The 26,137-nt window shown below is 38.6% G+C and overlaps 2 protein-coding genes across 8 annotated transcripts in view; one reads left to right on the forward strand and one right to left on the reverse strand.

Annotated features, from left to right (window-relative positions):
- Nucleotides 1–2,486: 2,486 nt before the first annotated feature.
- Nucleotides 2,487–26,137, forward strand: part of LOC119841786 (beta-1,3-galactosyl-O-glycosyl-glycoprotein beta-1,6-N-acetylglucosaminyltransferase 7-like) — a 43,644-nt gene continuing 19,993 nt past the window's right edge. For 2 of the 3 annotated variants that reach the window (XM_038369412.2, XM_038369420.2), the window contains exons 1-2: nt 2,487–2,704; nt 25,326–25,425. The gene's annotated coding sequence lies outside the window, so the exon portion shown is untranslated. Of the gene's footprint in view, nt 2,705–17,262; nt 17,370–25,325; nt 25,426–26,137 lie in introns of all 3 variants that reach the window. The other variant, XM_043495467.1, reaches the window with a different exon arrangement.
- RTF2 (replication termination factor 2) overlaps nt 7,526–26,137 on the reverse strand; it is a 56,652-nt gene continuing 38,040 nt past the window's right edge. The window contains exons 6-11 of one of the 5 annotated variants that reach the window (XM_043495470.1): nt 16,946–17,059; nt 12,806–12,916; nt 12,209–12,263; nt 12,019–12,111; nt 10,083–10,277; nt 7,526–8,579 (exon numbers count right to left, since the gene is read on the reverse strand). In XM_043495470.1, the coding sequence (XP_043351405.1) occupies nt 10,090–10,277; nt 12,019–12,111; nt 12,209–12,263; nt 12,806–12,916; nt 16,946–17,059 (561 nt within the window). In that variant the 3' untranslated portion in view covers nt 7,526–8,579; nt 10,083–10,089. Of the gene's footprint in view, nt 10,278–12,018; nt 12,112–12,208; nt 12,264–12,805; nt 12,917–16,945; nt 17,060–26,137 lie in introns of all 5 variants that reach the window. The other 4 variants (XM_043495471.1, XM_043495469.1, XM_038369421.2 and 1 more) reach the window with 4 other exon arrangements.

Consider the following 26,137-nt stretch of genomic DNA (forward strand, 5'->3'; position numbering starts at 1 on the left):
AAGGAAAGACCAATACTTACTAATCTCTTCCCCCTTGCAATTGTATGAAATAACACATACCTCATCCTAACAGCTTTTGCAGGGTTTGAGCTTCCAAGCAAGTCAAATCATTGTGCCATCTTATCAAAAATTGTTTTATGTTTGTGATACATTAATGCTGTATAATGCAAATGAAAATAAATTCATTAGAGTACCTTCCATCCTGATCCACACTTAATGGCACATTGGCATGTTAAAATTTAAAATCCCCAACCCTTATGTGTGTTACAATCCCATTATTAAAACTGAAATAATTTTATAAATCTAATTTGTTTTTCACTATTCATTTTTTTACATTTTTGTTCTGTTTGAACAATGCAACTAGATTTGTCAGTTTCACCGTTGCATACTTTTTCTTTTCAATTTCACCTTTGGGTGCTCATGCAACAGCTAAATAATCTCCAATGTTTGGGCTGCTCATGCTGCAAAACATTTATATTTTAAAAAGAAAATCATTTTCAGCGTGATTTTCAATTTGCAAATGTTAATTTTATGAAAGATTTCTAAGAGGATTTTTAAAATCCCACATCTAGATTTTGGACCTAAACTACTTGACATGACCTTAAACCAAACCTAAGTAGTAAAAATTGAAAGTAGAGCTGGTTGAAACATTTTCAACAGTATAGTTTTCCAACAAAAAATGCAATTTTGTCCAAATCTAAATGTTTTGTGGGACTGTTTCAATTCACAACAAAATTTTCTACGGGGAAATTTTGTTTAACTTTATCATTTTGATTCAACTTGTTTAGACTTTTATAAAATATTATCTCATATTTAATATTTTTAAAATATAATACACAGTTCAAAATGATTTAATAATCCTAAATCAAAATTTTGGTGGGGGATTTTTATTGTACAGATTTCCTATGGAGCCAAGATTCGAGGGCAAGGGGTGTATAGATGATTGAGAGTATCTTAACCTGCACATATCTTTTTAAAACGTGGACGTTAATTGCTGATCATTTTTATACTGCTTCACGGAACAATTAATATTGAGTCCCTGGCCATAAGAACTTACAATGTCGGTAAAAATAAGGACAACACAAAAAGGTAACAGAGAGGAGAAGGGGTAGTAGAGATAAGTTGAATCAGTAAAATTAAACTCTACAATGCAGGGATTGTATCTTCCTCTGTGTATGTACAAAGAAAAGGAGTACTTGTAGCACCTTAGAGACTAACAAATTTATTAGAGCATAAACTTTCATGAGCTACAGAATACAGACTAACACGGCTGCTACTCTGAAACCTGTGTTTGTACAGGGCCTCGCTAGCAGGATAGAGTTCTGCTGGTATTTCAGGACTTCTAGGCAATACCATAATAAATAAATATTAATTACACCATCACATGGGAGGCAAATGCACTCTCCTTGATGGTGACACAAAGCAAAAGCTTTCCTGATAATACTTTTAGCTATGGTCTATACTTAGGCAAGCCTGAAGAGGTGAGTGTGAGAGAATTTACTTGACAAGGACATTGTCAGGAAGGCAGTTCCCGGGCTAGGGGGTGATCACTGAAGTGGACACAGGAGGGAGAACACTAAGGGGAACAGCTGAGCGAGTAGCTTGCACTATGCCCAGATGTGGTGGGACATGAAAAGAGACAGGGACATAATGCAGTAAATGCTTATTAATTGGCTGTCATAGTCTTGATAGTAAGCAGAATTCATTCTGTTGGGCACATTTATATTCATTCATAAATATATACCGCAATGCAATGCAATGCTCTGCTCTGCTCCGGCGTTATGGAGGGTTTCTCCTCAGTTGGCATATGGCATGTTAATAATTACAGGCTTTCGTCTCCAAAACGGCACCAGAATTGTGCTCCTGTGGGCTGTACTTTTGGTGCCACCAACTGGATAATGTTATCAACTGCAGCTCATGTTCTCCGCGATATTTTTGCAGAAAGCTGGGTAAAAATCATGTCACCGACTCCAGATCTTCCACACCCAAGAGAGGCTGATGCACATTATTTAATTTCAGCCAGAGCTTCAACTACATTAATATTGTAGCACCCAGAACTCCTAACCAGCCCCACTGTGGTAGCAGGTGTTACAAGCACAGACACGATCCTTGCTCCTAGGAGCTTGCAAACTAAGAGCAGGTTGCGCTCGTCATGAACCAAGACGTGAAGGGTGGTTGGACCAGAGGTGGTTAGGCCTAGTGGTCGAAGCTGGAGCCGGCGGTCAGGGAACAAGCTGAAGGTCAGAGCTTGGAGTTAGGGACCAGGAGTCAAAGCCGGAATAAGGAAACAAGCAGGGGTGGCGCGGGCAGGACAGGAGCAAGGGAGGTAGAGAAAAGATCACAGCTGTGGGCATGTACATTGAGCAGCCAGAGATCAGTCGTTGCTGTTGGAGTTAAAAGCAGGCTTGCTGACTTCATCAGGGAAACAGGTGGCCCCGCTGAGCAGCCACAGCTGCAAGTCCACATTCCTGACAGCAGCACTCAAGAGTACAGCTTCACACACACTTCAGAGGATAGTACACAAGTAACCTGCGTGTAAGCCTAAATCCTCCCCCTTTGGGTCAAGCACAGCTCACTTTGGGGATCATTAAGCCCAAATATAATAGTAAGGTATGTCTGGATGTCTCACTTGCCCTTGGTGGATTTCCATAACGCTGCAGAAGCGAGAGGCAGGTGTTCAGTAAGGGTTTTATTCTGCTCTCAGGTACGTACATGAATAGTAAGTATTTCATACTTAAACTATTTCCCCAAAACGGATGGAAGACTAAAACTGGCTGATCTTGGATCATCGCATCCTAACAGAAGTAGAGAGAAAATCCTCCCCCCTAAGTTGTCTCTGCAATGTTATTCCCTTCAGCTTGTCCTCCACTGATTTGGCCATTGGAGTAATAAATGATTCAAATTATTAGGGCTTCCATCACTTCCCCTCAGGGAATTGTTTTACAGCATAGTGGACTTCAGTGTTAGGAGTTTTTCCTTGGCTCAATTTTAACCCTTTACTCTTATTTCAGCTTAACAGTCTCTCATCTCACTGAGCTGCCTTTTAAATAGTCTCAGGTAGATCAACAATCGCATCAAGAACACCTTCCCATTCTTCAGTCCCATCACCCCACTCCATATATTTTTGTCCAATCAGGGCTTCCAATGAAACTAATGTATGTCATTCATTAACTTTAAAGTTTGAACAAGCAAGTAACAAGCGAACCTAAGGAAGCTAGCCATTTGACAACCAGCACAGGTGGAACTGTGTCACAGAAAGCAGCTAACAGGTAAGGAATTCCTCTTTCTGTGGACCAGTGGCCACCTGTATGGACCAGATGGGACATGAGTAGGGTTATGCTCAAAGGAGAGGGGCAGTAAATGACTGGTTAAATAGGCCCATGTAACCCAGCAGTGCAGACTAATTCAAAGGCAAGCAGAACTGGAGTTTCACGCCATTAAACAGGAGAACTAGTTCAAATATTAAGAAAGGGGAGAAAGATGGTGTTATCTTCTAGGAACATAGGAATGCCACATTGGATAAGATCCAAGGTCCATCTAATACAGGATCCTGTCTCTGACAACAGCCAGCACCAGATGGTTCAGAGAAAGGTATGAAAAATGTCTCAGACAGATGTGGGACAACCTATTTTCCTCCTCCAGCCTGTTAGATTTCATCCTCATTTCTAATAGTTACAGATTTTGCTAATAAAGGGGAATTAACATTTAAGACTACATCTTATAAACTCAATGAAAAAAGAGTATTATATGTATAAAGGCTGGACTAGGCAATTCAGTATGTTGATGGCTCAGGTTTTCATCTCTGGAAAGTTTCAGAAGTTATTTGCTTCAATTAAGTCCCCATTTTGGGAATTGCCATCCTCCTACAGTGATGGACATATTAGAAATCCATGTAATAAAAATAATCTGTCCATATAAAGGCCACATTACACGGACCATGACTGGCAGTTTCTGCTCATGAGAGGTTGCACAGCTGAAGAGCAGATGAGATGGAAACTAGGACTCAAGCCATGGCAGAGCTGAATGAGGTTAGCTTGAACTGCACAAGCATGCATTGTGCCCGGCTTGTCAGTGCTATTTATCAGCCCCATTCATAAGCACTAAAACTGCCAATTCCCATCCCCCTTTGCCAATCAAAACCGTGATCTAATTATTACAAACACGTTTGTGTAACTTCAGCACTTTTGTCAGTCTGAATAATGCACATTAACTTCACGAGTTAAATATGTTTAAACAATGAAACAAGCTTTAAAAAACTCTCAAGTTGTTAACTTGACACCACACTAGGAAGGGGAAGCATTTAGACCGTAGAGTTAGCATGCTTTATATAACACATGCATATGTCCAGGTTGAGACCTAATATTGAAAATTAAATGTTTAAATCTGTTTTACCAGTTTTCTTAGGCTGAATACTTGAGCGAGAAGCTGTTTGTGCATTTCTTTAGCTTGGTAGGAGAGTTGGAAGAAAACTACTCCCCCATCCTATTCAATTCAGCATTAGATAGCTCACATGGTGCACAGAGTTTATCACTAGATATAAAGTGCAAAATGGATATTAAAGGATATCTAATTGGTTGTGGGGTGTGGCTTTTTTTAATTAAAACTAGCTCCGTGGGGATTCCTGCCATTCCTGACAGTCATTAGGGAAACTTAAGCTGCTAAAGTAGCAGCCATTCTATTTTAAGCTTAATCTAAACCAGGTGCTTGTTCCCATACCCAATTAGGCCCGTCTTTAATGTTTAGTTTATGGAAAAGCAATCCTCCTTGTGCTGTCTGTAGTGGATGTAATTTATTACAACCACCTTTTTCAATGCAATAATATACATTTTGCATGAATATATTGCTCTTTCAAAGATTACCATGACTTCTTACAACATCCTTGCAAGGTAGGTAAATTTTAATGTACATTTTCCAAATGCGGAAACTAGGTACAGAGAGGTTAAGTGACTTGGCCAAGGTCACACAGTGAATCAGAAACCTGTCCCTATCAGCAATGGGGAGAGGAGGAGACTTGCAAGCAAATTTCCTGACAAACTCTACTAAAGAGACAGCTTCTCTCTTTGGTGAACCGCTCAGGAGCAGCAAAATGAGAATCACCTGATGAACCAGGCTCCCAATCAGTCCAGGACTCCCACTCCTTTCCCAACCCATGCCAGGTCCAGGACCTCGGCTGGAAGGTGAAGAGAAAGTTAGGTCAGATGAGAGACAGACCCCAGCTAGTTCAACAAATGCAGATTGGCTTGGCAACAGCGCAGACCAAACATGATTCTAAAACCAGTATATCCCATTCTGTAGGCCTCCCCAGGGGGGAGCCAGCTGAGGATCTCTGTGAAAAACACTAGGGAGAAAAAATGAGCATTGGACCATGGAGAAAATGTCTGATACTGGATGTACATAGTGGATTCTGACTAATCCACTTCTTGTCTTGAAGGAAAAAAAATACATAAGTGAAGGGGAAAGCTTATTCACTTGGAAAGCCTAAATTGTCAGAGAAGCCTATGCTTGTGTAGAAGAGTATGATGTTGTATAGTTATAGGAAGCCAAAGTGAAGTGAGCCTGTCAGGTGAAATTTCAAAACAGGATGAATTTCAGTTTCTCAAAGTATTTTCACTCTTTCATTGTGAAATTTCTTCTCTGAATAGAAACTGGAACTGTGTTAAATCTGTAGATTGAATTCAGTTATTGAACTGTGAAAGGGGGATTTTAATCCCACTGCAAGTGAAAAGCTCAACATAATTGCAGCTATGGAGTTGCTTCCAATGCCTCCATAATATTGGTTAAATAGATGGATACTTGGGGTAAAACCCCAGCTCCAAAGAAGTCAATGGCAAAACTCCCATCAATAGAGACCTGTGTGGATACACAAGCGTGTATCTAGATCCGATCCACTATCCACAAATGTTATCTGTGGAGTTGCAGGGCTCTACACTGGGGGTTGGGCTGAGGCCCCCCCCCCGAGTCCAGTCACGAAGAGCCATGTGGGGAGCCTGCGTGGAGTCTCAGACCCTCCACCCGCCCTCAGCAGGGTGAGGAGCTGGGGGGGGAGGGGGAAACACGGCTGGGGCTGCTCTCAACACCCTTTTCTCCCCCCTCCGCCACTGCAAGCAGGTGGAGGGTCCACCGCGGCTCAGGGGTTTCTCAGGCCCCACGCCCAGGGCAGGTGGAGGGTCTGCTGTGGCTCCCCACAGCTACTCATCTGGCTGTTACTGTCACTGGGCTGGAGCTGGGTCGGAAAGAGCTGCACTGGCAGCTGTGCAGAACCGGGATAGACCCTCCACTTGCCCTGGGCAGCTCCACAGGTCTTCCCCAGGCCAGACCAGAATGGAGCCCAGTCAGTGTCCCTGCCCCTCAGCCCCTGCCAAATGTCCCTGCCCTCCCGGCCCACCACCCAGTGTCCCTGCCCCCCCAGCCCAGGGCAGGTGGAAGAACCCAGGCTCCCCACAGCTGCCAGTGTGGCTCTCCCTGACCCAGCTCTGGCCAGGGAAGGGGATGGCTCAGAGCGCAGCCCGGTCATGCTAAGACCCGGGTGAGCAGCTGTGCAGAGCCGCAGTGGACCCTCCACCTACCCTGGAAAGGGGGGCCCTCCCAGCCCCCGGCCCATGTCCCTGCCTCCCAGGGCAGGTGGAGGGACCCAGGCTCCCCACAACTGCCAGCACGGCTCTCCCCGACCCAGCTTCAGCCTGGGGGGGGCACGTGGCTTGAAACTGCAGCCCAGAGCTGCATCCCGGCCACTGTAAGAGCCAGGTAGGCAGATGTGGGGAGCCACAGTGGATCCTCCACCTGCCCTAGGTATGGGGCTCAAACAGCTCCCCACCCAGTGTCCCTGCTTCCCAGGCTCCCTGCCCAGGGCAGGTGGAGGATCTGTGCTGCAGTTCTTCACAGCTGCCCACTTGGCTCTTACCATCAAAGCCCTGCATGGATACAAAATTTGTATGCACAGAAAATGGTCCATGGATATCCACACACCCATGGATATAAAGCAGATACCCACGGATTTGCAGGGCTCTACCCTCAATTCCCATGCTAAATATTTATAGTTACATTATCACAGTTTGGCAAAGAAATTATCAAAATAAAATAAGCAGCATCCCATAGGACTACTACATATCGTAAAAAGGTGTGCTTGAACACAGATATTCATTTGTTGTCAAAGCAGGATTAGATTGCAGATAAAAGGACTGTCAATTTCTGAATTGTATCACGCTGAATTCAACATTTGTGCTTACATAATAAATGAAAAGAATGAAGAGGGAAAAGAGATACAGAACGGGAAGAACAAAGCTAATTGCTAACACAAACATAAATATAGAATGTGGGTAAGTATTTCCCTGAAACTCAACAAAACCTCAAATTGACTTGATTGGAATAATAATTGTATGTATCCTATGTGTTAACATATTTGGATAACTGAAATGCTTATGTATGTTTCATGACTAATTCCCATGGAAATAATGCTATCAAAATAATTACAAAATATTAGTTGCATTCTACACACACGAATCAGAAAGACCACATAGACAAGTACAAACAAATCTAAACTTCCAATTAATTATTGCTGATTATAAAGGAAGGCACTTTTCAAAATAAATTACAAGGCTAATTAATTGCTGTCACACAGAAAAGTAACAACGTAACATCATTGTGCAGTAGCTTTAAAAACCTGCTACTTACTGTAATTTTAGCTTTGTTAGTTTGAACAAAGGCTACATTAAAAAAAAGTGAAAGTAGCTTCCAGCTTTTATTTTGATCACTTTAAGTAGCTATTATTGGACAACAGCATCAAGTATTGTTAGACACTGAATAATTGGAAGTGGAAAGTTAACATTTAAAAAGCTTGCTAAATTTCAAATAAGGTTAAAAAAGGGCTCAGAGGAAGGCATATGACAATCAAAGATGACTAACATCTAAAAGTTGCTCTATTCGAGCACGGACATACGCTATGTAGGCTACCAGGAATCTTTATGGTTATATGACAAAACCAATCACTTATTTCAGTCAAAGTTACAGGGACAGACTTGATCAAAATAAGAGCAAGTTGCTGTACATGCACACAGTATCACTCAATTCTACGTAGGCAATTCTGACTTGGACTTGAATTGGACTTGGACTAGCTAACATGTTCAGTTCCTGTTAGAAACTTTAGGATTAGGAATCAAGAAACATGGATTACAGATGTTTTGGAAGCAGCACATTTCACTAATCTGAAAGGCAAGAGAGTGCAAAGAAAGACCACCACTGCATTTGAAAGGGCCCAAATTTAAAATGGTCTTTATTAATGCACCCCCCAAAGTTTGCAGGTTCATCTCTTTATCCACATAAAAGAATGCATGCATCTGGGTTAGCATTTGTACATGTAATTAACTATTTTGTTGGGCAAACATTTGCACTCGGATATTGAGAGCACTTCTTTTGGGATGTCTCTACAATTTAGTCCACAGCTTTTTATATAAATGAGGTCAGATTCATCATGTAATTATTAAAGAATAATCACACTCTTCTATACTCTTGCAAAATGATTCCAAGAAGAAACTGAAGGATTCATTGAAATGTATAGATTGGACTTCCATAGTCTAGCCTGTCTAGAGTAAAAAGGAAAAAAGGGTGAAACTAGCAGCCATAGGGTGGTAAAAGGCTTGCAGTTTCTAAAGAGTAGCTGGGAAATAACATTAAGTAAAACAGATTTCAGAAGCAAATATTTCCATACTTGGCACTATACAGTAACTGTAAACTTCCCTCTTAAATCAAAAGTACTATCTGGCACAGACATCATTTAAAACATGTAAAAGGGACACTCAGTTTTCCAAAGATCTGGACTTTTTCTATTAAAAACAAAGCAGATGGGCTAAAGGCAGTTTTCTTTGCACAGAAGCAAATATTTTTTTAAAAACTGAGCTTGATATTGATTTCTCCAAGGAGTTCTCGGTAGAATTCTTCTCTCTTCCACCCAAACCTTGAGTCAGAATCACCAATCTTTCAATGTGTTTAAACACACTGATATTTTAATGTGCTAGGTTCATAAAACAGCTTTAACCAGATGAACTAAATGCTTCTCCAAAGTCTCAAAACATCAAAAGTTATGGTAATAAGTGTGTTCATATTTTTTAGTTGAGCTAAAAAGATTTGGATCCATTAATTTGTTTTAATTAAAGGCAAATTGCTGCTTAATGATGTACAAAACCCAGCCTCAGTGCTACTTCAACTGCAAGGAAGAAAGCTCCAGCTCAAGTTTCAGCATGGTGTGATGCCATTATCCTCCACAGTTCTCCACCAAAAAGATAGAAGCCCAGACTTGGTATTTCTAATGTAAGAGGGGAAAAAAGCTAGAACACTTTTGCAGGGAACAAAAAAACAATTTTGGTGCCTCCTTTAAAAATAATTTAGCAGTAAATAGCAAAACATTTCCCCCACCTTCATTTTCCTTTGAAATGGAACAGAAGACTATTGTAAAAAAGTTTTTACTTTATTTCAGAGATCACACCGAGCTTTCTAAATGACTCCATCCTGACATACATTAATTCAAAGTGATCTCCAGCACCTTTGAGAGAGACTGTACTGGTTTTGACTTGAGTCAAATTAGTTAATGTAAGAGAGGAAATATTGTGGGGGGAGATTTGTTATCAAGCAGTGTCAAAAGTTACAAACATTAAATTCAGTCTTAACTAACACAAAGAGAAGTTCAATTACAACTGCAGCTAAAATTATGTAGGTAATCCATTCTACATTTAAAAGCATAGAAGGATATATTTACTAGTAAGCAGATTCTGCAATCCTAACTGGAACTGCAATCAAGTATAAAATACTACTCCGTTTAACTAAGGATGGCAGAATCTGACCCCAAAGAATTATTTTTTGTAAATAATCTTTTAAAATAAGTCACATTACCAGACATGGATTTTGGCCATCTATTTCTTATTTAACAATAGCTGTAAACAACCTAAGTACACTGGTTATTTACAAGTTTATAAACAATTTGAAAAATGAATAATTCCAGATATCAGATTACAATGAACACCCTGTATCAGAGTTACACAGAAAAAGCCCCAGGGAAGAAAAGCAGCAATGACTTTTACAATCATGCATACAATTGTTTCAGAAATAGTATGCCGTGTGAGTAATCCAATTGGAAGACTCTTCCTTTGAGCGTTTTGCTGAGCTGTGTGACGTAAAAATAGACTTGTATGCCTCTGATTTCTCCTCACTGTTAGCAATGGATCTCTTGGTGGTGCCAGCTGAAGCTTTACTGATTTTTCCCGATGCAGAAGAACTTCCATTAGCTTCTAGAGAAGAAATGAAAATTCAATTTCTCTAATTTGTAAATTTAAAAAGCCCTTAAATTATTAAAAAAAAAATCATTTTTGCACTTCTGGAAGATAAGATTATTGATGGCTTGATTCAGAAATCTGACAGCTATGAATATCTTTCATGAATGTATGAGGTAGGTTCTAGTTTATGTAATTTGTACCTCTTTCCCCGCACACAAAATTGGCAGCTAAATCTAGATACAAGATAGCATGTCTCTCTCTACTCTGTGTGCATGTACACCCTTCCTTAGCTTTCTGCACTGCTTAACACAGTATTGACATCATCTACTCCTGTATGCAAAAAAGAGAGCTCTGAACTCTGGTCTTAGCAAGTAAGTGTAGGAGGCTATTTTTCTTCAGCTATTGTTTTAGGATTAGTTATTAAATGACAAAAGCTATAGTTGTGACATGTTTATCACTTGGGAATCTATCTATTCCCTTTATCACTGATGAAGTCAATACCAGAATCATCATTTATAAACTGAAGAACTCAGTCCTTCTTTGGGGAGAGGCAGGGATCAGACACTTTTATAATGAAAATACTCTGATTACTACACAAAAACACTATTGCCCATCATATAACTATCTCTGGATTCATCAAACAGATGACTTTCAGAAAATGTTCTCTTACTGTAACTTACATGATTTTGAAACTCATTTCTAAAAACTGAGCTTTACAATGTGCTCATTTTTATAGCTCTAGATAAAAAAAATATGAATTAGAGACATTAAATTTTGTCATGTATTACCTAAAGTCATACTGCTAATCTTAGTCTGGACTAATGGGTAGCCAAGTGTAATCTTAACTAAATGACGGGTGCTGAATACATTAGGTATGTCCTGAAGTTACTCTCCAGTGTTCTGATATGTAACGGAACAGCAATCAAGTTATTAAAATATCCAAAGCTGATTAGTTTCGTTTGAAAGGAATGTCAAGAGAGACTTGTCCTTCTTCAGATTTAATGGGAAATATTTTTTCTGCAAATGTTAAACTCCTCACCAACACTACCAACCTTGCAAACTTAGATGGGCAAGAATATTTATTTTTTTACCAAGTTAAATCCTATAAAAACTGGAATTGGTAATGAAAACCATAAGGTGACCCTGTCTTATTTTACACTAAATCCTCTATGATGCATTGAACAAATCTCTCGCAGGGTCATTTATTTTGGGAGTGCGGGTGGGGGAGTTAACACTACTTTTAGCATAGCTGACACTTATGGTTTGAGAGGAAATAGTAAATCTTCTTCAACTCCTACATAATGGTATTAAAACCACAAAGTGGAACTGATTAAGATACAATAGGTAAAACAGATACATAAAAGAAAATATGGATATTAAGGACCCAACTGTCCGACCCAGGCTTCTGGGTGTGCATGCAAACATCAGACTGCACTGTGCCCACGCACTTGTGCATTTGGAAAGTTTTAACACCTCCATGTGTGCACAAATGTTAGAATTTTCCCTCCTACTGGGCTTTATAAGGACGACTTCTCTAACACACTGCACGTGCTTACATTAGAATTTTCAAGCATGTTTGCAACATGTGGTTGCATAGGTATGTATGAGCCATTTTGAGCACACACCAAGGGAGGCAGGGTAAAAGCCTGGTCAAAAATTTAGCCCCAAATAGCTAACAAAGAATCTCTAAAAATATCTGAACACAGGAAAACAGTTTATGAAAATTTTCCCAGTTAAACTGAAACATAAAACCAACCTGCACTCTTTGTGAAGATAATCTGTTTCCTTTCTCCAGAATTAGTGTTCAGGTCATCTTTCGCAGTCTTTACTTCTGATGGTCCTGGAGCATCTGCAGAAAAGTTTAAAAAAAAAAAAAAAAAAGCTGAAGTATAAGCTGGTTAAATTACTCAGAAGGTAAATGTAAGTTATAGCTGTGACAATGTTACCTTCAGTGGTGTCTTGTTGAGAGACTGATTCCACTACCTTACATTTCTTTGATTTCTGAAACGATATAAGCAGAAAACAGGTTACATTTTGAATCTCCATACTGGATATCAAATCAAGTGTGCATTTGATAGAAATTCAAGTCCCTTTGCTATGCTTCTGTTTTTTCTACAATGAACTTGTTTCTTTCCATACAGCTGCTTTATGCTTTTCTTACTATTTTAGTATAGAAAACAGTATTTGATTAGATTGGAGGCATCTCAAACACCACCACATAGGCTGAAATTAAGCTGCGTAGAAGCAGTTTTTTTACTTATTTGGTTTCATCTTTTAAAAAAATACAAAGACTAATTTTATTAGTAAAATGACTAGCTCTTCAGTAATTTTATTGATTAGCATTGAAACCATTTGGTAAGATACTACAGCTGTGCACAATTGTAATGAATAATGGCATTTCTGAACAAAAGTAATTTCAGCATAAACAAATAAGTGGAATCCTTACTGTAATTTAATCTTTATTTTTCCTCAATTAACCTTCTCATTGGTTTTAGCTGCTTTATATTTCCTACAGTTATGAAGGCATTCCTTCTTATACTCACTTGAAAAACAAAGCTTAGTAGAACAGTTAATTTTAATTTCTTAGAAGGCTGAAAAAATATTAGTTCAATAGCATCTCTTGGCAAGATTTTCAAAGCCCACTTTTGTATGTGCTCAAATAAAAAAAAAATCTGTTAGACTATGTAAAAATACATTTAAAAAACCTGTATGAAAGTATCAGAGAAAAACAATGACAATATTTGACGCTTAAAGATTGAAAGAAAAGACTTTAAAAGAGACTGTCAGCAACTGTAAATTTCTTCAAAGTGAAGAAATTTACCAACATTGCAAACAAATGACTAACCCAATGAAGGTAAACATTTAAAATATGCTGCTGAATCTATGAGCTCACACTGTCACAAGTATGATTTAATCTTAGTGAAAAAAGTGACATAGCAAATGCTGCTCTTAGTCTTGTCCAGCAGGTGGTGCTAAAAGACCACTATTATAAAGCCAGAAATAAATTACTCAAAAAGAAAAAGGAGTACTTGTGGCACCTTAGAGACTAACATTTATTTGAGCATAAGCTTTTGTGAGCTACAGCTCACTTCATCGGATCCGATGAAGTGAGCTGTAGCTCACGAAAGCTTATGCTCAAATAAATGTTAGTCTCTAAGGTGCCACAAGTACTCCTTTTTCTTTTTGCGAATACAGACTAACACGGCTGCTACTCTGAAATAAATTACTGTGATTTTTGTTTGCAGTATGTGGATGTAAAGAGCACTCTTTTCACTATGCCTCCATCTTTGTTATGGACATGCAAGACACTGAAATTTACAAGAACGCTATCTGAGTGCTTCAGAAAACAAGATTTTTGTATATTTCAATAACCTGTCTGCTTCAAACACAGAACAGGCAGAGAGAAGGGATGATGTATCGGAAACGTCCTCATTCATGGAAAAGCTCTGCACACTAAATCTGACAATGGATCACCTGACAACAATTGAGGCTTTCACATATTAGATCTTCATCCAATAAGCAAACAGAATTAAAGTTAACAGCTTACAACAAAAATTGCATTTTCAGGGTAGGTTTTAACATTGAGTATTTCTTTAGGAGTCCAACTAACAAGCCTGTCACACTTGCCTGCTCTCCAGTTAATCAGGAGTCCAAAGTTCTTTCCGACACCAGATAACCAAGTAGAGGTGTTGAACAGAAGAAGATGCAGCCCTAATAATATTTACTGATACTACTGAAACAACATGGATGTGTGGTTTTGTTGGGGTGTTTTTGATTTGAATACAGAATATATACAAAAAATTTGGCATAAGACTGGCTTCTCCCTTCCACATCTCAGTTTTAGTTCTTGAAATGATCAGGAAACTTCTCATTTCTGAAGATAGATGAGGAAGCATTGTTCTTGAAATGTAGACCTAAATAAGAGTTTTGTTCATTCAAATTTGCATATTTGGATGGTTGCTACCCAGCAATTCCAAAGACCAAGTAGGAGCTGCAATGAGCACACAGTATTTATATTAAATTCTTCTTGTATAATATGCTACTTTAATTCAGTTTGACAAGGATAAGAAGATGCACTCTACCCACAGGAGAAAGGAACAGCAACCAAAGACCAAAATTAGATTGTAACAGAAGTTATTACTCAGACTGAGTGAGTGAAAATAAGTTAAATGTAAAAACTAGTGCCAGTAAAATAAGTGTTTGTACGGCTTGAGTAGGTAGCAACAACTACAAATTAGTAAAATATGGGTTACTAAAAATGGTAGATTATTTTATTAAAACCTATTTATAAAAGATTACCATGAGCTTAATTAATATAAAACATTGTAGAATGAAACTTGTATAGATCTTATAGGCAACCACCTGTTTTAAACAACTGTTCTAAAGGATTCTCAAATGTATCAACTACAATTCTGTTCCTGTGTTATTAGAAAACCATCTCTAAGAGGTCACTTTAAAATAGGCTTCACCATAATATAAAAGCAAATGCAACTGAGGATAAGTTTCAGAGTAGCAGCCGTGTTAGTCCGTATTCGCAAAAAGAAAAGGAGTACTTGTGGCACCTTAGAGACTAACAAATTTATTTGCGCATAAGATGCATCCGATGAAGTGAGCTATAGCTCACGAAAGCTTATGCGCAAATAAACTGAGGATAAGTAACACACAGAATAACTAATTAACACCTTCCAATTACACATGGCTGGCCTCCAGCACAACAGCATTGAAGAAGCAGTCCTATTACCCTGGTTGGAGAATTAATTTTGCATTCTGACATATTTTAGTTTTCTTTCCATTCAAAAGCTGACTCAAAACAGAAACAGTTGAAAAAAGCAAAACTACCCTGGGACTATTTCAAAATAAGTTGCTGCAGCAATTTAGACTCTTTAGGCCAACTATAATTCTTGAAAAAAGAAAAGGAGTACTTGTGGCACCTTAGAGACTAACAAATTTATTAGAGCATAAGCTTTTGTGATGGAGCTGTAGCTCACGAAAGCTTATGCTCTAATAAATTTGTTAGTCTCTAAGGTGCCACAAGTACTCCTTTTCTTTTTGCGAATACAGACTAACACGGCTGCTACTCTGAAACCTATAATTCTTGACTATTTCATGAAACACGGTGAGGGGGAGTCTGCTGGAAGCTGGGTGGCGTTCGTAGCACATATTCAGGGTGGTGAGATAAGTGTGTCGAACTGAGGATAGGAGAGAGGTACAGGTGCAAGTAGGAGCAAGAATAAAGCAGTTCGTATTTTGAGGATCCTACCAGTTCTGTAGTTAAGGTTATAGAAGGATTTTGACTTTTGATAGGACCTTTTCATTTGGATTCATTCTTGGACTCTACTGACCACATATGACTCTTGAAAAGTCCTGAATTTGTGTACATATTGAATCCAAATTTAGTCATGTCCTTGCTTCGGAACTACTACTCAAGTAGTAGCTAATCTGGTACAGAAGCCAATGGATTTGTTTATTTCTCTCCGATTAATTTGCTAGATTATAAATTACTGAGGTGAGCGGAGAGAAAGGGTGGAGCTATTCTGAATAATACAAGAGTTTAAACTAAAAGTATGGTCGGAAAAAAACCACCCAAAACCCACAGAACTGTAATTTGGTCAGCAGACATGGGTGACAACTCAATGCTTGTGAAAAATACCACAAAGTCTAATGACAAGAAATTGGGACTTGATTTTACATCTAATCCAAAAGACAGTATCTCCACCAGCATGGCACCCCAGGCACTGTGGAAAGGGATTGGTTCTATACCAATTTAGAAAAACAGTGCACTGACTGCACCACCAATTGCCAGAATGCTAGGTCCAAATATTGGCCAAGACTGACACTACTTAGCCATGCCCATCTCTAGCTCTGGTATCATCAGATCTCACCAGCTATCAATGTCTGTTAGAGGCTCACCACCCTGAACAAAGTTGCATATGCAGGTGGCTTTTAAAAACAGACTAGAATAATGAACTATAAAGTGATTCACACACTATCCACATACACAGGTGACTAGGAGAAATATTTTTCTTCCAGTAGCAGTGTCCAATGAGTGAGTCATGCACTTTTATTATGCACAATAAGGATCAATTAGGAGGCTTTATGTTGAATATCTACGAAGTATGTTTCAATATATTTATTTCTATTGCATTTTTTCCTCAATTATCTTCTTTATCCTTTGTATTGACATTACATTATGGTATGCCAAAGTGGCCGCCATACACTTTGAATTGATGTTGGTTGCTTTGGTCTTAAGCATAACAATATCTTTCTGGGACTTGGTCTGGAATAGACAGTAGAGATTACTGAATAAATCCCCTACACTTCAGAAGAGTATGCAGAAAATCAAAACATTTGGCACCTAAAATACATTGTCTTGCTGCAGAAGAATGCTGTAGAAAAACAACTAATACTTTAAAAAAAATTGCTTCAGTTTTATTCAGAACATTCAGATCAGTGGGTCCAATGTGAACTAAAAAGAGACCAGCAAGAAATAAAATCTGGATAGCTTAGAATGAATGTGGTTCATTCTGAGAATCAAGGAAGAATCTCTGTTTCTACAAATTGAACTTTCACCTATGAGATCTATTCATAAAAGATCTCACACACACACACACACACACACACACACACACACACACACACACACACACCTTCCTAGCATTTTTAAGTCTCTGTAAAATCATTACCTTTCCCACTTTACTCTTAAGCCTTCTCTCCTCCATTCTTTTCTTCAGCACTTCCACATCATCTTTATTACCATTAAGTATAATCACATCAACATCTTGAAAGGGAACACCACACTTGAACAGAAAAAAAGGAAACAAAACATAACTAAGATCAGAAACAGATGTTTATGCTTGATGGATTTTTTTTTTTTAAAATACAGTTGTTTTTTTAAACATGCTTCAAAGAACTGCCACATCCTTATCTTTCCTTCCCTCTGCCTTTTCCATTTCCATTTTCTCTTCCCATTTTTCTCAGTGTATATTTCTCTATGTTTTAGACACTGATCAGAAGCTGCAGCAGAAATGGCTTTATACTATGGTCTTGCACAGAAGTGCTTCAACTCATGAGGGTGACTAAGGAATGAAACTACAGTTAGAACCTCAGGTAAAGCATCTGCATGGGAGCCCAGTGTGATTCCATTTTGCAGCAGCTAACTGTGCAGGTTGCCTCATACTTGTCAAGTAGGAAAATGGAGGCATATCCATTAGTCCTCCTACTTGATGTTTGTTCAATACTGAAAGTTAAACATTTGCACATACAGGTTTCAGAGTAGCAGCCGTGTTAGTCTGTATTCGCAAATAGAAAAGGAGTACTTGTGGCACCTTGGAGACAAATTTATTTGAGCATAAGAGACTAACTTAACTAGCTCAAGAAAGCTTATGCTCAAATAAATGTTAGTCTCTAAGGTGCCACAAGTACTCCTTTTCTATTTGCACATATTAACCCCAATTTAATCTAGACCAGTAGCATGTATACATATAAAGGTGACATGCAAAGGGTTGTGCACTAATTTTGCTTCTTTCTGAGGTATAAATGAGGGCTGAAATTTTGTTTGTTTTCCCCTTAAGCGATGGTGAATTTTTCAGACACCCTCTATTTGTTAGGTGTTTGAGTTAAACAAGAATAATTTTGAACGGTGCAACCAAAAATCCCTCTTCTGTCAATTGCGCCAATATTCTCTAGGTACCTGTGTCAGAATCCTACTAGTTCTCCAGAGACTCGTAACATTTTCTACCCCCCCCCCAAAAAAAAACTAAAATTTCTAATAGGAAGGAGAGAAACCAAAACGTCAAGCCCCCTTCATACCTCAAAGAAGAAAACTGAGCCTAAACTTTTTGTTTTTGTTTTTAAAGCACTTTGAAGGTCACCTTTAACAGACCTTTAAAAAGAGTGAACATAGGTTTTAGGGTTTTTACCACACAAAAAGTCCTTGAGTCTTTGTAAATAATCACATTGTGAGAGAGAAAGCTAAATATAAAAGTGAGCATTTTGTGTCAAATCAGTTAAAAGGCAGTGCTCTAATGAAAAAAGGGTTGTGGTAGGAGTCCAATCTCCAATTTCCAAGAAATGTAAATGATTGATTGATTGATTAGGTGGACAATCTTATTTTCAAATATGGTTAAGGCTGTGTCTAGGATTACATGTAATTACCAAAAACTTCATTTTTTTAACATCAGCATTAATATATTTTGGAAAGTGAAGGAAATTAAATTTTCCTTTTTAATGTGCCTCATGCATAGATTGAATTAAATCATCTACTACAACAGGGGTTAATTTTCTTGCCCTTCCAGCAGACCTAAAACAAAGGGGCAAGAAATTGCAAGCAGCAGAACTGACGATTGCATGTGTGCAGATAATATACACTAAGTAGACCCAAACCAGCAGTAGGCTATATGAATCAACCACAATAGTGCTTTACCGTGACACCGTTAATACTGGTGTCAGTAACCACCATTAACAGTTGGCGCTCCCTCTCACAGCTCCCTCCAAAAAGTCATTTGCTTCTGGATTCTGACCTTGCTGTCCAAAGAGTGTTTTCATCACTTGGTGTGTACATGCAATTTATGTAGAAATTAGTTCTTAATCTGGATTAATAAAGTCTTCAGCACAAAGGATAGCAATGGAAAAAACAACAGCAAGAGAGCCATAGTGGAAGGAATGTGATGTTATTGTACTAACTAGTAATTTATCTTAACAGGACAATGAGATGATTTTAATGAATGTTTTATCACCTCTAAATTTCCAATATCTACCATAATTACAATTGCTTTTCCTGTAATAGAAACTAAACTAGAAAACAAAGTTGGCAATATTCCTTTGTTCCATTACATCAATATGTGTAATTCTTATCTATCTTTTCCCCCTTTTTTTTTTTTTCAACTGCTAAATCAAAAGGAGAAAATCTCTTTCAAAGTAGATGATTGGAAGTATTTTCTAAATACAAGAGACCATAAAACACAGCTATTAAACTATAGCCACCATGATTTCTAGTCAGTCGAAGGAAAAATTTCAGTATTTTGGTCTATTGAAGAAACAACCATCCCACAAGTACATCCCTTCAAAGGGATAATAAATACTGATGATCTTAATGGTGAACCATGCACTTAAGACGCATTAATTTCTTGTAAATGTAGTTATTTGTATCCATCTGCATAGCAAATTCTAAAAATATTCCAAGTGTACTAGAACATTCTGAATTTGTACAAAACCCTATTCCATGAAAAAAGGTACTACATAGTTACACAACTATTTCTCTCTTCCCAGTAGTAATCTTACCTGAATTTTTTTTTTTAATTAAATGGTACCATTGTACATTTTCTGTCCCAGTTGTAGATTTTTCTAACAGGTCCAGATTCTAATTTTCTTGCACAATCCATTAAAGAGGAAATAAACTTCATTTTTTTTCTACAAATGCAACTAACAAAGAACAAAAGCACACGGCATTTTTCTGCTGATTTGTTGCCTGTGAATGTATTTAACTAATATTTCAAACTATGCCAATTCTGCTCTGAAGTTTGTCTCTCTCAATGGGGCAATATTTTAAAGTGAATACTTTCGTGTATTGATAAGAAACAAGTATAAAGATATCACACTTTCAGGGGTTTATTCCAGAGAGACTGATGGGCAATTTGCTTTCTACAATGGCATAGCTATCAAACTGCAATTTTTATTTTGAAAGGCGGTTGTGTGGATAAAAGAAGATAATGAAGGTAGTGAGACTTGTACAAGATATTAGAGTTGATATAATTTCTATTTTCCTCCTCTTGTCTCTCAACTACTGCACTCCTGATCTACTCTATCCAATACATGTAAGACTAAGCACTTATACATTGCTTTACAATCCAAATGCTCTGTATGTGCATTGACTAATTTCCATGAGGTACAAAGTTTCCTTCCATGCATTTTTCAACTTAATTCATAGAAAGAACAGTTACTTACCCTACAATAACAGTGGATCTTTGAAATGTTGAAATAGCCTTGCGCAAGTTTGAAATCTTTTCTGAGAAACTGTGTGCCAGAGCCATGCATGCACCCTGTGCTCCCATGCAAGGACATAAATGGCTGAGCAACCACAACCTTCCCTCATTTCCCTCACAATCTGAAGCCTGTGACTGCTGAGAACCATGAAAAGCAGGGATGGAAGATATAGTCAGACTAGATCCCATGACCCAACATCTCAAAGAATCACAACTGACTGTAGGGTCAGTAACTGGTTCTCAAATATGTGTCAGTGTGGTCCAATTTTGGAGGGTTCTTGTCTTCCAGAGTCTCCTCAGATGAGCTGTCTTTTCCTGAACCATAAATACTACTAAAGATCCTGGATATATGTAAAATTGTTAAACCTTTAGATGGTACTTGGTAGTGCTTTTCTACTAACTTTGAGGGGGAGGGAAAACAAGACTGGAGTGTGCTACAACCCCTTTGCTGGGTCTATTATGTCCTGATTGATTGGAAAGGCAATTATTGATGGTCCTGAGGATGTCAAACAGCTTATGCATGTTCTCTTGGATAACCATTGTCTTGATGTCCAAGGTTTGTTATCCTCATGAGCAAGTTCTGGAAGGCCTTAAAATCATTTCGAGCCAGTGTTGGGACTGATCTGACTGTCTCATCAGGAGAAGATGAAAATGCCTTTGGTAGGGAGGGCAAATGAAGTGTCTCCAGAACCACCTGTGCCTAAAACAAGGAGTTTCCTCTAGCTCAGGTGTGAGGAGCTTGGTATGGCCAGGGAACCTGTAGATGCAAGGGACTTTGTCCTCTTCCTTGAAACCTGAGATGGACATATGGGAAGGTGGGTCCCCCGTAAGGCCAATATGACTGAAGTGGCAAGTTATAAGAGTACTGGCCAGATTGCAGTTGACTAGTCCATTGTCAATCTTGCATTGGTGCATGGCATGGGATGTCTGGAACTCCCTAGAGGGCCCTTTTCTGATTGATGCGAGCAGGTTCCCTTCTTGATGGAGGGGAGAAGGTATATGTCCATTAACAGCAGTGCCGTTGGATGCAGGGCTGCTGCCTGCTCAGATGCAGATGTGAAAGGTAATGAGTCTCTCTACAAAGTTTTCTCTCTCTTGTTATTTGTAGTTTTGAATAGAAACATTGCATAGGTTTTTAAGTTGGCAGTGTCAGTGGACCTACAGCCTCAAAATTTTTTCTTCTGAATATTGCCCTCTGTGCTACAAAAGAATGTTTCATAACAAATCAGCTAAAATATGAAAGTCTGGAATTAAAAAAAACAAGGAAGTGGGATTCTACCAGGCCTTAGAGGAGAACGAAGGCAAGACAAGATGATGATCAACAGATGGCTCAAGCAGTAGTGCTTTAAGGAGGACTTTGGGATGTTTGACTACTGGGAGGCATTCATGGACAGAGGACTGTTCTCATGGGATGGCACGACTGATTAAAAGAGCTCTAAACTAGAAACTCAGGGGGAAATGGTTGGGAGATGCTCATGTAATCTCCATGCCAGATTTTAACATTGAAAGGGAGGAAAATCAAGTAAGAGAGGATACCGCAATGGAGAACGGAAGAGCAATGGGTAGGAAAATGTACATTAAGAGGAAAGATAGTGCTCATACCAAAGAAGCTAACAGTCAGGTAGGTGATACTGGCAATAGAATGACTACACCCAACTGGATGAGGAAAATGGGCAAAGCCAAGCAGCAACAATTAAAATGTTTCTACACCAATGCAAGGACCCGGGGTAACAAAATGGAGGAACTAGAACTATTGGTGCAGGAAGTGAAACCAGATATAGGGATAACAAACATGATGGAATAGTACTCATGACTGCAGAACAGTTATTGAAGGGTATGTGCTGTTCAGGAAACACACAAATATAGGCAAAGGTGATAGTGCACTGTATATTATTGATGAGGTAGACTGTAAAGAAATTAGAAGTGATGGAATGGATAAGACAGAATCTATTTGAGCCAAAATCACTTTAGGGAAGAAAGCAACTAGAGGTTCCCTTGGGCTAGTGCTTTCTTAGTGCATTCCCTTGAGTATACTACAAATGCCCAGGATCTAATTGGGATATGGATAGGCACCTCTTTAATAATAATTTCATTAAAAAACATTACTGGGAATTGTGTGGATTATGGGAGACTAACTTCCCAGATATAAATCAGAGGACAAGTGCTACTAACAATAGTATGGCCCAGATTTTCCTGGATGTGATAGCTGACATTTCTACACCAAATAGTTGCTGAATCAACAGGACATGATGCCACTTTAGATTTGGTATTGGTGAGTAGTGAGGACCTCATAGAAGAACTGGTTGTAGGGGACAATCTTGGGTCGAGTGATCATGAGCTAATTAAGTTTTTAAATTAAATGGAAGGATAAACAAAAATAGATCTGCAACTAGGGTCCTTGATTTCAAAAGGCCCACCTTTAAAAAATTAAAGGAACACGTTAGAGAAGTGGACTGACTGAAGAACAAGGATCTGAATGTGAAGAAGGCTTGGAATTAGTTTCTTCAACTTAAAGTATCTGAAACCCGCATCCCAAGCAAGGGGAAAAAATTTGCAGAGAAGGGTTGCAGACCAACCTGGATGAGCAAGCATCCCAAACATGTGAGTAAGAGAAAGCAGAAAGCCTACAAGGAATGAAAGATGGAATGGATCAGCAATGAAAACTACCTCTTGGAGGTCAGAAAGTGTAGGGATAAAGTGAGAACTGCCAAAAGACAAGCAGAGTTGGACATTGCAAAGGGAATTAAAACCAATAGCAAAAGGTTCTATAGTCATATAAATAAAAAGAAAACAAGGAAAGAGGAGGTGGGGCCACTAAGCATTGAGGATGGGGTACAGATTAAAGGTAATCTAGGCATGGTCCAACACCTAAACAAACACTTTAGCCTTATTAAAAACTGAGGCAATGAAAAGTTTAGAGGGAGTGGTAGCATGACTGATGGGAACAAGGATATGGAGGTAGAAATTACCACATCCGAGGTGGAAGTCAAATTCAAACAGTTTAATGGGACTAAACTGGGGGACCCAGATAATCTCCATCCAAGACTATTAAAGGAACTGGCACATGAAATTGCAAACCCAATAGCAAGGATTTTTAATGAATCTGTAAACTCGGGGGTCATACCCTATGACTGGAGAATTGCTAATATAGTTCCTATTTTTAAGAAATAGAAAAGTAGTAATCTGGGAAACTACAGACCTATTAGTTTGACCTAAATTGTGTGCAAGGTCTTGGAACAAATTTTGAAAGAGAAAGTAGTTAACAACATAGAGGTGAATGGTAATTGGGATAAAATACAACATGGTTTTACAAAAGGTAGATCATACCAGGCCAACCTGATCACCTTCTTTGAAAAGATAACTGATTTTTTAGATAAGAGAAATACAGTAGATCTGCCTGGAATTCACTACGGCATCCGATACAGTTCCACATGGGAAATTATTAGTTAAATTGGAGAAGGTGGGGATGAATCTGAGAATTGAAAGGTGGATAAGGAATGGATTAAAGGGGAGACTACAACAGGTCATATTGAAAGGTGACCTGTCAAGCTGGAAAGAGGTTGCTTGTGGAGTTCCTCAGGGATCAGTCTTGGGACTAATCTTATTTAACATTTTTATTACTGACCTTGGCACAAAAAATGTGTGCGTGTTAATAAAATATGCGGATGACATAAGGTTGGGAGGTACTGCCAAAACGGAGGAGGACCGGAATATCATACAAGATGATCTGGATGATCTTGTAAATTGTAGTAATAGAAATGGGATGAAATGCAGTGCAAGGTCACGCATTTAGGGACCAACAAGAATTTTTGCTATAAGCGGGGCACATATCAGTTGGAAGTGACAAAGGAAGAGAAAGTCCTGGGTGTATTGGTTGATCGCAGGATGATTATGAACCACCAATGAGATATGGCTACAAAAACAGCTAATGCAGTTCTAGGATGCATCAGACAAGGTATTTCCAGTAGAGACAGGGAAGTGTTAGAAACATTATACAAAACACCAGTGAGAACTCACATAGGATACAGTGTACAATTCAGGTTTCCCATGTTTAAGAAAGATAAATTCAAACTGGAACAGATGTAGAGAAGGGCTACTACTAGGATAATCTGAGGAGTGGAAAACCTACCTTATGAGAGGAGACTCAAAGAGCATGGCCTGTTTAGCCTAGCCAAAAGAAGGCCGAGGGGAGATATGACTGCTCTCTATAAATACATCAGAGGGATAAATACCAGGAAGGGAGAGGAGTTACTAAAGTTAAGCACCAATGTGGACACGAGAACAAATGGACACAAATTGGCCATCAACAAGTTTAGGCTTGAAATTAGATGAACGTTTCTAATTATCAGAGGAGTGAAGTTCTGGAACAGCCTTCTAAAGGGCACAGTGGAGGTAGAAAAAAATCTAAGTGGCTTCAAGACTGAATTTGATAAGTTTAAGGAAGGGATGGTATGAGGAGACTGCCTATAATGGCATATAGCTGAGCTGTGACTGCTAGTAGCAAATATCTCCAACGGCTGGTAATGGGACACTAGATGGGGAGGGCTCTTAGTTACTGCAGAGAATTCTTTCCCAGGTGTCTGGCTGGTGGGTCTTGCCCACATGCTCAGGGTCCAACTGATGGCTATATTTGGGGTCTGAAGGAATTTTCCTCTGGGTCACACTGGCAGAGACCTATAGGGTTTTTTGCCTTCCTCTGCAGCATGAGGCTTGGGTTGCAGATTTAAATGGTGAATTCTCTGTAACTTGAAGTCTTTAAATCATAATATGAGGACTTCAGTAACACAGCCAAAAGTTAGGGGTCTATTACAGGAGTGGGTGGGTGAGGTTCTGTGGCCTGCAATGTGCAGGTCAGATTAGGTGATCGTGATGATCCCTTCTGATTTTGAAGTTTCTGAGTTTCTTTGATTGTGCAAAATGTCTATTGACAATCAGGTTTCCTGTTACAGGTGTTGTCTCAGAACAGTAGAAGGTATGCCTTTATATAATCTATCTAGATGATGAACCTGAAACTACCTACAACACTACTGAACACGTTTAACTGCTGACTTTGTCTCTCTCTTCTCATTAAAACATCTTGCAGAGAAGACGAATCAGAGAAAAATTGAAGGAAATCCCCATGAAAAAAAAAACCACAGCCAAATCAATTCTGATCGTATGATTCAAGCTGTAACTGCTGAAAGGTAGGACACTGAATACAAGAAGGAAATAGGCACGAGAATGAGCAATGTTACAGTTCAGTTGCTCACAATTTGTGTTCCTTTTCTGTAAATACTCTAACTATAAAATGTGTCTAAATTTCTTTAGCCAGTCAAACTATATATTTGTGAAGTTACCTGATCTAAGATGGTTACACTAAACAATTATTTTAGTTTAGAACTGTGGGAGCAATCGGTATCCAAAAGCCTTCAGAATCTGACTTTACAGATATGTAGATACACACACACACACACACACACACACACTTTTTACTACAAAAATGTAATTTCAGATCTGAAAGTCTAAGACCTATGCAATTCAAATAATTGTTCAATAGGTACAGAAGATACAACTAGCTACACACAAACTCTGATTTCAGTAGGAAGCCAGAACTTAAAGTATAAAAAGAATAGCTTTTAGAATAAATGAAAATCTTTTAAAATTAGAATTGAGTTGATTGCACTGCTATGAAAAAAATTACATAAGAAAAAAGCCTATTTTAGTATCAATATTTTTAACAAGTTTTCATTATACTAAAAATCTTCTCTTCCTGCCACATAACAAAATCAGGGTTTGTACCTCAACTACTTAGACTAAATGCTTTTTTAGGAAGGAATCATCTTCTTGTTCTGTGTTTTGTTCAGTAGTTAGCATAGCAGAGTCCTGGTCTAAGACTGGGGCTCCTAAGAGCTATGG

This window comes from Dermochelys coriacea, chromosome 13 (assembly GCF_009764565.3).
Source record: "Dermochelys coriacea isolate rDerCor1 chromosome 13, rDerCor1.pri.v4, whole genome shotgun sequence".
In the NCBI taxonomy this organism is placed as follows: Eukaryota; Metazoa; Chordata; order Testudines; family Dermochelyidae; genus Dermochelys; species Dermochelys coriacea.